This window comes from Cheilinus undulatus, linkage group 18 (assembly GCF_018320785.1).
Source record: "Cheilinus undulatus linkage group 18, ASM1832078v1, whole genome shotgun sequence".
Taxonomy (NCBI): Eukaryota; Metazoa; Chordata; class Actinopteri; order Labriformes; family Labridae; genus Cheilinus; species Cheilinus undulatus.
The window spans coordinates 28,616,957-28,630,690 of NC_054882.1; the positions used below are offsets into that span (position 1 = coordinate 28,616,957).

Sequence of the window (13,734 nt, forward strand, 5' to 3'; positions counted from 1 at the left end):
ACATGTGAACTTATTTATTTATATCTTACTGCCAAAGCCAGTGTGGCTAAAACTAGAAAGGCACAGAGAGAATTATAATATATAATTCTTGTGTTGGAAAACCACATTAACCATGGGTGTGACTGTTCAAATTCTGTGGACAAAAGCTCTGTTGCAATAGTTTGTCTTGCGATGCAAAAGCTGACTTCTTATGTTGCCTCAGCATGCAGCAAACACGCTTTCTATTCTTCTGGGAAAATGTGCAGAACTAACATTGCACAAGGAAGAAAGGGGAACTGTTTGATTGCATTCAATTTGTAACAACTGACTAGACAAGAGGTGGCATGTTTTCCTGGAGGGTCCCAGAAGCTTTTGTATTTCCTGAGAAAAATAGAAATATTTCAATTTATTAACCAGGAAATAACTTCATTGAGCTCAAGAATCTCGATCGCAAATGTCATGACTAAATAAAATGCCTGTGCTACGTGTAAAGTAGTTCTTTCAAGGAATCAAAGGGAGTGATGCACCGATTGTGAAAATTACTTTTTGGAGACATGTCCTGTGGTCTGATGAAATAAAAATTGAATTGTTTGGCCATAATGACCATTGCTCCATTTGGAGGAAGCTTGCAAGCCTGAGAATACCATCCCAATGGTAAAGTACAGAGGTGGCAGCATCAAGTTGTCGGGGGGTTTTGCTGCAGGTGGGACTGGTGCACTTCAAATCAATGGCATCATGACGAAAGAACATACGTAGAAATACTGAAGCAACATCTCAAGTCGGCAGCCAGGAAGTTAAAGCTTGGGTGCAAATGGGTCTTCCAAATGGACAATGACGCTAAACGTACTGCAAAATTAGTTACAGACTGACTTATGGACAACAAAGTCAATGTGTTGAAGTTGCAATCACAAAGCCCTGATCTCAACTGTATAGAAAATTTGTGGGCAGAGCTGAAGAGGCTTGTGTGAGCCTACAAACCTGACTCAGTTACACCAGTTCTGTCAGAAGGAATGGAACAAAATTCCAGCAAACTCTTGAAAGAAGCTTGTGGAAGGATACCCAAACGTTTGACCCAAGTCATGCAGTTTAAAGTTATGTATCTTTTTTATACAGTGTATGCATGATTTTGTTTCATCAGTTACGCCAGTCTGATATTCTTAGATGACTGTTACGAAAAAAAGACAGTCTGTTTTTAAGACTAGAAAATAGAAAAAAAACATCAACAGACTCTGACAGTGGCAGAAGATCTTAATCAGGTGCTAACCCTGACATGACATATGTAAAAATATTTCCACCATGTAAGGCCAAAAGTGGAAATGACATAGCAGTTACTGGAGCCATTAGTTACAGGGTATATGGCAGCTAAGTTCCCCAAGTGTAAATGCATCACCTCATAAAATGATGGTAAATGTCTGATTATGTATCAAGTAAGTTAACAATAAATATTTAAAAACTGACAGCTAGCAGCCTTAAAAAACATGCATCTTCAGGTTAAAACATGTTTGGTATGACACTGAATCAAAAAAAAAATCTGATCAGACTGACAAAATTCAGACTCACTTAAAGCCCTGATAAAGAGTTGAAACACACATTCAAGACACATCTTCTAAAGGTCATGAAAATATAGAACACTACTAACATGTTAATGCATTACCCATGAGGTTATGTATCCTCCGTTTCTATGTAAAGTAAATAAAAGTTTACATGGCGTTCTACTAAAGGAGGGAACCTGTCATGCTTGTTTAGAAGCAAAAAGCATCAAATGGCATTCATGACAGTAACATTGTAGTTGACCTGCCAAGGTATCTGAACTTCTCTGAATCAAACCACAGGTCATACTAAACAAGCTCTTTGAACGCCAGAGTCAGGTTAAACAAGTCTGTCATTTTAATTCATCTAGAAAAAAACAGCTCACTTTGCAGCAGCTATCAAACGTTTTCCTATCTTCCTTACAGTATCTAACTCATATTCAAAGACTACCAAAGAAAAGATGATTATTTTAAAAACTTGATGTGTTGTGAAGACTTTCTCTCACCGTGCAACAGCACAATGTTTGAAATGGTAAATAGATTTAACGGATTCCTGAGCGCTCTTATTGTGCTTTGTGCAGAGTACAAATAAAGTGCTGAATGGAAATGCCAGGCAGTATGCTGCTCTCAACAAGCAACGTAAATAAAAAGGTTACAGGCTCCTCTGAAGGGTATAAATTAGATGAGACTGAATGAGCAGGACACTTAAATCAAAGACTGACCAACTGTTGTATCACTGAATAAGAGCTGGGCTATAGAGTTTCTTATAGATTGTCTGAGGATGGTGTTACGTCACAGCAAAGAACCCCAGCTTTGGGCAGGAAGAGATTTCTATAGAAGCACCATCAAATTGCTGAAGTTTGGTGGTGTTTGCAGGACCACCTGTTCAAACTGAAAAAAAAAGAAAAAACAATCTTGAGCTACTTCTGATAACTACAAGTGGTGACACAACTAGGCAAGCTCACAGAAATAAGGCAGCAGAGATGGATTAAAAGCCTCCATCTAAATTCTGAAGCAGCAGAGTCAGACAACAATCATCTGTTGTCTGTTTGGTTTAGTACAGTTTGCCATGATTTGGCACAGTTAACCCTGGCCTTGCTCGTTTCCACAGCCGTTGTCGGTCTTGCCTTGCTAAAAGAGATGGAAAACGTGTCTCTTTTTAGAGATCCAGATCATTTGACTCAGCTCAGTAATAAGAGCCAGTCTTTTGTCTCCAGGTGGCGCTTCATTCAGTAGCTATTTGGCTTTTAAAATGTGTATTAAACAGCAATAAAAATGGAAAAAAGAAATTGACTTCACACAAGATTCAGCTTCTCTGGTTCATTAAAAGGAGCCATTTCGTAGATCAGGTTTGTTTGTTTGTCCTCAAGCTTTATTTGGTTAGTAGTAAATCGCCATTATGTCACTGATTCCTTAAATCCGGGTGCCTCCAAGCTTTAAAGTCTTGGAATTTCCCCTTGTGGGACTAATAAAGGAATATCTTATCTTAAAAATGTGTTTACGACACAACAAGGGGTTGCTAGATGTGCAGCCAGCCTTCTAAAGACTCTTTGTCTATCTTCATCTGGCTTGATGTGGAGTAAGAAGTCTGCCAGACTAAGCTCTATATATCAATAACCTCCACACCAGGCTTATTGGCCAATCATGATAAAAATACAAAAAAAAAAAAAAGAAACGTTTTTATGTTAAATGTAGGTATTATACCTTATGTATGTAGAATGTGTCTTGTGATAATCCCAGCATGCATGCATGCATGCCTTATGATTTAACGTAAAACTTTCCTCCATTTCCACTGATTCTTAACTGGTGTTTTTTGCTTCCTGCCTTCCATCTGACTTTGACGCATCATCTGGATCACAAATAACCTAGAAAAGACTGTGGGTATTTCTTCATAACAGATATGAACTGTAAGCATACGATCACTATAACATGAGTTTTTGTCAATTCAGCTTTCTAAGTAGCATTTAAGCAGCACAGAAATGGTAGAAGACATTTCTTTCTCAGCAAGTAAAGAGCAGCAAAAAAAAAACAGTTGACGCAAACTCAAACCTCCAACAAGCTACTCAGCTACTACTTCCTCAAACAGTAGTTTTCTATATGCAAATACTCAGAAGGTAACAGTTGCTCAAAGTACACAGAACTCTGTTAACCAAAATGTATGGAAATTAGGTACAACTGCAGCCGCTGAAAACACTAAACAAATAAAAAACAAACATCAGGCACACAGAGGCTGCTGCTACCTTGGTGAATGTTGACAGAAGTTGATCCTTTTTGCTTAGCCAACTTTTTTGTTTTGCTGCATCTCAAAAAAAAAATGCAGGAAACAAGAGGGAATAACTTGTAGCTAACAGCCTGGGTAAGAATCACACCTGTGCTCTGCAGTAGAGCACCCTTTTTTTGTGTAAAGGAAGAGGGCATTACCTGGAGATCAAATGAGGTGCCAACTGCCAAGTGATACACTGTTTGATCTATAAATTGCCTGTCATAATTTCCTGAGAGGCCATGGCGTCCTCTTCAACTCTACACTTTCATCCACAAGAAAAAAAAACAAAGTAGTAGTGTGGGATGTGACAATCTTAGGGTGTTTTCACACCTCTAGTTTGGTTGATCTGGTCTGCATCTAGGACCAGTTTTTTAACATGTGACATCAAGTTTGGTCTGTGTTCACGTGGTGTTTAAAAGCAGACCAAAACATGAGTGAGGAAAATGCCTCTAATTGGTCAATTTCACCAGGAATACAACTTTGACACTTCAATCTCAGATAAATACATTGAAATAAAAAATTCTCTTAAACAAATAAATGCAATATAGAAGAAAAAAGCATGAGGACCAAACTTTACTGAATCGTATAAAATCTATCTTAATAAACATGATATTGCTATCAAATTATATCATTTGAACAGACTAATCATTAGAGAAGACAGCATTTTACAGGAGAAATTCTTCAACCAGTTTATTTACAAGGGGACACTGCAGACAGAATGAGTGTGCGTCAAGGTGAGGGCCACAGTGAGCGGAGACTGTGTGTTTAGTAATTTATCATGGATCATCACATTATATCTCCAATAAGAAATCAATAAATAGTGTTCAAAGCCCGCCTAAGTAAATACAGAGTCTGTTCATTTTTTAGCAAAAAAGATGACCGTTTTTTTAGGGAAAATAAAATCCAATTTATGGGGGATTATAAAGTTGTTTATTTACAAGAAAAAAAATCAGAATTTCAGAGTTTAAGTAGTTGGAAATTTACAAGACAAACTTGCACTCTGAGGTTTTAAAAGTCTTAAATTTTGACAACAGAAGCTAAAAAAAAAATATGTTTAAAAAATCCTACATTTAAACAGTGTTTAGGGACGAGTACTGAAAACTGGTACCGTTATGGGACCAGTACCAACACATATGATACCTACTGTGCCAAATCACAATACAGATAGTGTGGCCCTAATACACTGTTACAATAGTGGGTAGTTTGTATATAGATCTTTTGTCAAGAACAAGTTTAGGTAGATCTAATATGTTGGGATTTGACAATGAAAAGAATTAAAATTGCTGTTTACTTTTCTGAGTGTGTCCTGGGGGCGCTTAGCTTTTCTTAGATACAAGTTGGAGGGGCCCTGAGGAAAAAGGTTGGGAACCACTGTGCTAAGTACAGAGACACCTGCCCCTCTGGAAATGTAAGAGCCATGACAGGATGAGTGCTTCAGCACCATGGACAGTATGCATGTGCATCTGCCATTGTGTGTCACGGGGCAGAGCAAGCAGTGTGCATTCATTAATTGATCTCAGATCTTTACATTGTATTCAAAAGCAAACCAATAGATACAAATCCAGGTACAATTTATGAGTTGGAAATGATTGATGTGCATTACTTTTGTAATATTTCTCAAACAGCAGTCTGATGAGAGGAAGAAGAAAAAATGACACTTGAGTGATTGTTTCTGAAGCTCCTTCAGGTTGTGCCTGTGGTTTTTAACACATATTCTTCAGGCTACGGTAGCTGGTTTAATCCAAAAAAAGCTCAATACTTCCTGAGTTATGCCAGATTCTGGTGCGGTTTGTGTTCTCACCACAGACAAACCACACGAGAGTGTGAATGAAAGCAGACTAAGAGTGGTGCAGAAAATGCACAGATTTGCTCCATAAAATAGATCAGAAAACAGGGAGAGAAATGTATGGGGCTAGAAAATATTATAGGGGAAACCTTCTGACACCCCTTTACCTGGTGGCTCTACAAAATAACAAATAAATAATAACTTGTGCACTGACCAGAAGGTTGCTGCCAAACACAAAGAAATGTGATTTTACTTGCCAGTCCAATATTTGTGCATTCTAAAAAATATATGAGGTTTTATCTGTTTTTTCAAGCTCAGAAACACACAAATCAGTCTTTACAATCTATATGTGTAATATGTCATAAAGTTGTGATATATTTTTTCCATATCACCCATCCTTACCCCAAAGACATGGTGGCTGGGGCTCAGAGGTAGCTGGTTGTTCATTAAACACAGAGTCTGTGGCTTGATCACCGGCTCTTCTGCCTTCATATCAACGTGTCCTTGAGCAAAACAATAATCCAACACTCTCTCCAGATAGTTAGATAGATAGCACCTCGCTGGCATCAATAAATGTGTTTGTACACAGGAAGCACAACACTAATACAGCCATTTCATCTCAACAGTACAATGCTCTGTCAATAATCCTCTATCCTACCAATCCAAAGTGGTCCAATATTGTGGTTCTTTAGATCAATTTAAACATTAAACCAAACAGCAAAACAAAGCTCCTCTTCAAACATCTGTCTTGGTGGACTTTCAAGAGGCAGAAGGGAGAAGAGGCAACATGTGCAAAAGCAGCACACATGGACGTCTGCGGGGAGCCAGCAACACAATAATAAACAGAGCAAAGTCTGCGGGTCACTAACAGAGTTTATTGTGCATGGCTGAGCACCCCTCAGACAGTCAGAGAAAACAAGCAAAGAGAAAAAAAGAGATGGAGAGAAACCTCGGGTACACGTTATGTCCACATCTCTATCTCTAAATACTCGCCATCTGTTGACTCTGTCTGAATTTCACAGATCAGAACGTCATCTTTAAATAGAAATGGACCAGGTGTCTTCACACAGCCTCATTTAAGGACTATAACAGGATACACAGGCAATTCAAATAACAGAAGGATCTCTTGCAAAGTGAATAAAGAGCTTCACTTCACTATGCTGACAACTGACTGTGGGGTTAGAAAAACACATCTAATCGAAACGCATTACAGTTAATGACAACAGAAGGCAGCGTGCAGGTCTGCTGACTATCACCCTGTCCGATAAATGTATGCTTTCAGCTGAGAGGAGTAGTGGAAGGGGGAGGGTGAAAGGGGAGCCAGGAGGACTCAGTCAGCCTAGGGACATGGACAGTTGAACAGGGAGGACAGATCTAAGCTGAAATGCGGTCTTTGTGGCTGCATCGTGTTCCTGAAAAAATGTCCCCCTGTAGTCACAACAAACAGAGGACAGCACTCTAGGCTCCATTGACTGGCCACCGAGTAGGAAATGAAGCCCGTGTGAGGAGGGGGAGGGTATCATCAGGAAGCATCTGACATCCTCCATGTGAGTGCTGGGGAACAAGCAGGTTCAAATGGACACTGCAGTATGTTTCCCCTCCTTATCAGCTGTTCTCTGCTAAAGACGTTGGAGGTTTTATCCTGTAATGCCCTCTCTCTTGCAGTGTGCCCTTTGCTCATGTGTTATGTCAGTATCTGTGCTGTGGTGACAATGCATTAAAAGATGAAGTAGTCCAGAGGTCACCGCTGATAGATGTGGTGCTTTGTATCCATCAGAGACTAATCACACAAAGAAAAAACAAACTGGAAGAGATTTGGAGTAGGACATTAAATACCATTTATGTGTTTGGTCTGAAAATAATAGCCACTCTATTTTTCATATGAATCTACTGATTATTTTCATTAACCATCTAAGCCCCAAGCTATTTTAACCATCGTGTCTCACCTGGACTTCTTGTCTTAAAAACTTGTAAAACATCAACCCTGTGCTGCACATTCAAGCCCTCAACATCCTTTTCTTCAGGACAACCTGGGCTTTAAGAATATGTGTGCTGCAGTAATGTCACTTGAATTTTAAAAAAGTTATAGGACTATAAAGGAAAAAAACAAACAGAAATTTACCTCAAAGATTTGTATGTATTAAACACGGTTAAAATTAATCAATACAGGGATTTTTTTAGCACAAACTTCTTAGCCCATATTTTCAAAACCAAAAAGTGAAAAATAATCATTCTGTTCAAAATATTCAAATTAATAAAAAAAAAAGTCTGTGCTTTTGGGAATTTGAGTCATTATTTAAAGCAGTTCATGTCTGCAGTGGCTCTGAGGGACACATCACAGCCTCTCTGTGTCTCTTTCTCTCTATTATGAGTCATTCACGCTCTCTTCTCCAGTTTCTATGTGTGTACACATGTGCTATTCAGCAAAGCATGACATGACGGTGGAGCAGCCTGTCACTGGTAGTCACAGCCCTGTTACAATGAGTTCTGAGATAAAAACAGACAATATGACTGTGGGCTAAGCTGCTAGCTTACTGAAAAATGTCTCATCAATGGATAGAAAAACGTTCAATATCAGAGTTACTGGTATGGATTTCATCTTTAAAGACCCCGGAAAGTCTCCCAGGTTAAAGGCTCGCTATAAAACGTTCTGTAAGAGCTACAAAGGCGTTGATAGCGTCATTAGAATGGCTCAGCCGAGGGCTTTCAGAGGGAAAACACGCAAGTGGCTATAATGTATGGTTCAAAAGTTATTCAGCTTTGAACCACACGTCTCTTCTTGTTGTGCACAACAACATTCATCTAAGAAGGTTAAGCAAAATTAAGAGTAACGGTGCAGGGAACCCAACATGTAACATCACCATATGAAGACGCAGGGTCGTGGGAGATTACAAACCGACGAGGTTCCTATTTTCCTCTCTATTGCTCACATGGAAATGAGCACTGAACAAGAAAAAATGTCGATGACAAGGAACCTGGAGTGGCAGATGTTACCTTAAATTTTCCTCACTGAAAAGAGCGTGGTTTACAGAAAGACAGTGAAAAATAAATAACATCCATCTAATGTTATGCTCCATGTGTCAACATGGAGGCAAAACTGTTCAGCAAAGGCTAGCTTTTACAAAGTGCTACACATCTGTTTGTCCGCATTCAAAAGTTCTAGATGTCATACTTGATTTAATTTACAAAGCAGCTTATTTCGTTTTTAACAGATGCGGTGTAGACAGCAAACATGCAACGCTGTGTAATGCAACATCATGTCTTATGCTTGCATACTGTTAGGACACTGTAAATTTTAAGATGAATAAAAAAGGTCCACATTCTTACTTAGTAAACTACAGAGCTTACTGTCAGCAGGTTGTTACAGTCTAGTCTGTAGCTCCCAAAAAGGCAGCTTACAGTTAAAAGATTTATTTTAGTACATTATTTAATGTAATCTATAATGTGTTTCTTTGATTTTCTGTACTGAATGCCTATATCTAAATTCATTCTATTTATTATTTATTGTAAATGTTGTCTTGCTTAATGTCTGTTTCAAAATACAATTAAGACCGTCACAATACTAGGAATAGGTAGGACCAGGAGAGACTTCTTGTTCTTTAGAGTCCCAGCAAAACGTATATCAGTATCCGTATCATCAAAAATGAGTTTGGAAGTATTGGAATATCAGATACTGGCAGAAATCCAGTATTGTGCATCCCTATTTATAAGGGCATAAATTACTGAAAATAGTAAGTATTTACTGTCTTCTGGTTTACCTCCAGATCATTAAGCATGGGCTGTCTTTACAGTCCAGACACTGAACAGCAGCCATCAACCCCAGCACATATTTTGCCTATTAAGCTTTCTCTGGCCCTAAAGCACTTTGGCCTGATAAAGACTGTCTGATTGAGCAACAAATCTCAAGATGGAGCAGGAATCTTATCTACCATAGATGGGGTTTCTAAGATGATAGATGAGAGTGCATTAACTCTCTCCTTATTATTCCTGAGTAATCACTCTCTCCCTCTCTGGTTGTATACCCCAGCACTCAGGTCAATGTCTGTGTCTACATGCTGTATCATGCAGTTCAGACACAGCTGGGCCAGGAGAAGGTGAAGATGAGGGGCTGGATGAGACGGTGCAACATTCTGCCTGTTGATTACAGGTTTGGCTACCAGTGGGACAAAGACAGAGGGCTCCTTTGGGATAGACAGGCTGTGATTAAGGGATTGTAAGTAGCACACATTGGCACGCTGACACTGAAGCCCAATCCGTAAATCATTCCGTCAGAATTGTCTGGCATATTTGACAACAAAGGAAAATGCTGAACTGACCTATAGCTGGAGATCTGGTATCCTGGAAACTGATTGAGACAGATAAGATGAGTAAGTCAGCCTTCTTCTTAGATAGCATGTTGTCTCAGTACAGGTCAAATTACACACTGCATACATAAAATCACTTCCTTCCTGGGCGAAAACCCTGCAACATGTCAGGATTCAGTTTCCTGCGTAAAGATACTTAAGTTAGTTAATGTTTGTCCACTTAGGTAGTTTGAGGACAAGCCCTTTAGCTGGAGGATACTGTGACAACAAGACCAGCATACCAAAAACATCTATGTTAAATCTGAAATAGAAGCCTACTACTGTCCTTTTACATCATCCAAGGGCATGTAAGATCTGTAAACAAATTCAAGGAGGAAGCCCACACCTTTTAATGCAACCACAAGGTAGTGATAAGCGCTCCACTTCTTTACTGTGTGCTGTGTATATCTCCTGCACTTCCTAAAACAGAGAAGCCTCTGCTTAATCCCCAGCCAGTTTTTACTGACATCTCCCTGAGCCCAGAGGAAATCATAGGAAATAAACCCAGTGACATAACTGACCTATATCTAAACTTTTTTTCTCTGACAGCTGAGCCCATGAAATGAAATCCCTAATCCACAATGTCAGTGTGCACAAGTAAATAGGCAGATGGGAGGCCCGAAGTGAAAGCACGTTTTTAAAATACTCACTCAAAAGTGAAGAAAAGTCCACAAGTCACTAGTATGAGGACAAGGGTGAGGTAGAAAACCCCTGTCTGCTTGGCCATCATAATCCTCCCATCGCAGTAAAATTTATTCCGACCTGGGAAGGACTCCCACTTCCTCTTCTTCGGGGTCTTTTTCTTGTAAGGGGTCTCCATTGGTGTGGAGCTGCGAGTGCTTATCTGGCTGTACTCGCACTCTCTCATGGACTCAGATACCCCGAGATGCATCAATAGCAGCTTGAAATCCCCACAGCTGGATAAATCCCGGGGCAGATGTGCCTCTGCGAAGAGAATAAACCAGTTCAGTCTTTAAATACAAATCCTTGGAGGGAGCGTAGAGGCAAAAAGTTTGTGAAAGTGCTAGGTACACTTCCTGCTATTAATAATAACTAGCTAACCGTTATAACATTTATGTAGCTTATTAAAAAGCAGAGCTAAAAGTGGACTCTGTAAAGCCACAACTAAAATGAAGCATGTCTGGGGAAAGTTATGTTAGCCAACTTGGCAAATAACTTCACAAGAAGCTCTCACATACCTTAGCTTGACGTTAATAGCGCCTTTGTTAGCAGGCAACCTGGTTAGCATTTTATAGCAACTGAATCGAAATTGCTGCTAATGCTAACAGTGCTAGCGAGTTGGTGAAATGACTGGTAACTTAATGTTAGCACGTCTGAAACTTTATTTTTTCATTAAGGAGCAAACCCACTGTTTACTTACTTCACCTAGACAACAGTCCGCTTTGTTTGGACTTTTTATGTGTCACATTTTCCCTAAAGAGAAGCTAAAATAAAGGTTTGAGTGAAAGCAGCGCTGTCAAACGCATAACGTTACAGACACCGCGGCTTCACATCCCGGCTGTTTGTCTGCTCTGCCTGCCGAGGCGACAGTTGAAGCGCTGCCTTACCCAAGCAAAGTAACGCTGGTCGTCGTGTCGGGGTGTTGTCACGTAGCTATTCCTTTCGTTATCCAGGTTTGTTTCGAACCGACGACAAAACGAAGAACACCATTTTTAGGACTTGACGGGGAAAAATAGTTTGAAATCCCCCCCTCGTGGCCGTAGAACTTGGTTAAAAAAGAGGAAGGGGAATCCAGAGACAGACCAAACGATGGGGGGGCTCTCAGACGAGCTCCAGCATCCTCACAGAGACACTACGAGTCTTCGCGTACAACACGAACAGAGCGGGACCTTACAGCCATATGTCCAAGGGTTTCACAGCAAAAAACGGCGAAAAAAAATCAGCAGCAATCTTCAGCATTCAGAAAAAAAAGTTGCAGCTTTCTTCTGGAAGCGCGCAGACAGGCCAGTCGAAAACCCTCCGTGCACATTGTGTCCCTGTCTTACACAGCGAGCTGCCACCCTCGCAAACAACAAACATCAACATGGGAGCAGAGCAGAGCCTCCCAGCCTGCTCCTCCCCCTCCAACCCAGGCTGAAGTCACTACTAAGGAGGTGCAAAGGGAGGACGGGCTGCTAAAAGAGGTTCCCAAACCGCGGTCCAGGGACCTCAGGGCGTCCTTTAGGGGTTCCCTATATCACAGGGGCGTGTCCTAGTGTCACCCAGCAGATATCTTATGAAAGCTCCTACAATTTATGAATACCTGTGTGTTTGTTTTCAAATTATAATCCCCAAATACTTTAACAAGGCAAGTTTACAGCTTTGTTCCTTCACACTCTTAAACAAACAGGAAATTGGAATTAATGATTATTTTGAAACCAGCGGGCATGGTTAAACGTTCAAGCTGGTGATGAAATCATCTTTGACTTGAACACCTGAATACAGTGGCTTGGATGTTTCACCCTTTTACTGATTTTATGAATCAATCATGGTCAATATAATTTGGCATTTTGACAACATAAAACCTCTTTAATGTCAAAATGCAAACAGAGGTCTAAGTAATGTCATTACATAAAAATATGTAATGTAAAATTAGTGTGCATAAATATTCACCCCCTTCAGGCTAGTGTTTAATAGATGCACCTTTGGCTGCAGTCACAGCACTGAGTCTGTGTGGACAGGTCACAATCTATATTCAATCTTTATTAATTTTACCCTCTACCTTCCAAGACTGGCTGTTAAGAAGCATCCCCACAGCATGATGCTGCCACCACTGTGCTTCACAGTGGGGATGCTGTGTTTGTGGTGATGTGCAGTGCTTGGTGTTGACATTACTTCGTATTAATCTGTTTTCACTTTGACATTAAAGAGGTATTTTGTTTTTTTTAAAATATAAAAAGGTCAAATTATATCGACCATGAATGATTTATAAAATCAATTAAAAGGGTAAAACATACAGAAGGGTGGATACTTATTATAGGTATTGTATGTACCTCATTGTGCTCCTTAAAATGTGCAGGTCACCTGGTTTGTCAGAAGACTAAACTAAGGCTGCGTCTTTTATCACATTTCCTGTCAGTCAACAGTTGTCAATATTACTGAGAAAATGGGTAATTTAGTCTAAAATCACAAATGAAGTGTTCAAGCCAGTTTGGCAGGGCTATTTTATAAACAATCTATTTTCCTCTAGTCAGGAGTTAATACAATTTCACATATTTTAAAAGGACTCTGAAAGATGGAAAGATAACTTTATGCTCATTAATATAAATGTGTTTTCAACATTAGTATGTTTGTTAGAGTAGTTTTAATATTCTTTGTACTGTCCAGTACATCCACTTTTTTGCAAAAAACTTTCTACAAAAGTCAACTAATATCAATGTTTGGTTGATTTTTTTTAACTATCTTGAGAGCCAAGTAAAACCAATATTAAGCTATGTGCTGTGACATCATGTGATGCACTTCTGAAGCTGGGTCATGTTAACCAAGAATCAACCTCTGCTGGTGAAAAATGAATCCACTGTACAAGTGCAGGATGCCACAGTTCCATAAAGGTCCACTAGAGACTGGCTGCAAATGTCCCATTCACAACCTTGTAAAATTCCTGTTTTTATGGCATACATTGACATAATTGTATCAAAAAACGATATGGGTGGAATGGTTCATGTCTTTCTGTGCACACACCATACAGGGGAGAACATTTTTTTGTGAACTTATCTGTTTTAGTTTTAAGTTGGGGGTCTTTCTTTACAGCTCTTACAATATTTCTATCCATGACTGCTGCTGTTTTCCTTGGTCTGCCTGTTTGACGTCTGTTACTGAGTACACCAGTGGTCC

At 39.7% G+C, this 13,734-nt stretch overlaps 1 protein-coding gene across 5 annotated transcripts in view; it reads right to left on the reverse strand.

The window, feature by feature from the left end:
* Positions 1 to 12,036, reverse strand: part of LOC121526661 (palmitoyltransferase ZDHHC14-like) — a 78,720-nt gene extending 66,684 nt beyond the window's left edge. Inside the window, exons 1-2 of one of the 5 annotated variants that reach the window (XM_041813332.1) lie at positions 11,469 to 12,022; positions 10,551 to 10,845 (exon numbers count right to left, since the gene is read on the reverse strand). In XM_041813332.1, the coding sequence (XP_041669266.1) occupies positions 10,551 to 10,792 (242 nt within the window). In that variant the 5' untranslated portion in view covers positions 10,793 to 10,845; positions 11,469 to 12,022. Of the gene's footprint in view, positions 1 to 10,550; positions 10,846 to 11,468 lie in introns of all 5 variants that reach the window. The other 4 variants (XM_041813331.1, XM_041813336.1, XM_041813337.1 and 1 more) reach the window with 4 other exon arrangements.
* Between the last annotated feature and the right edge of the window lie 1,698 nt (positions 12,037 to 13,734).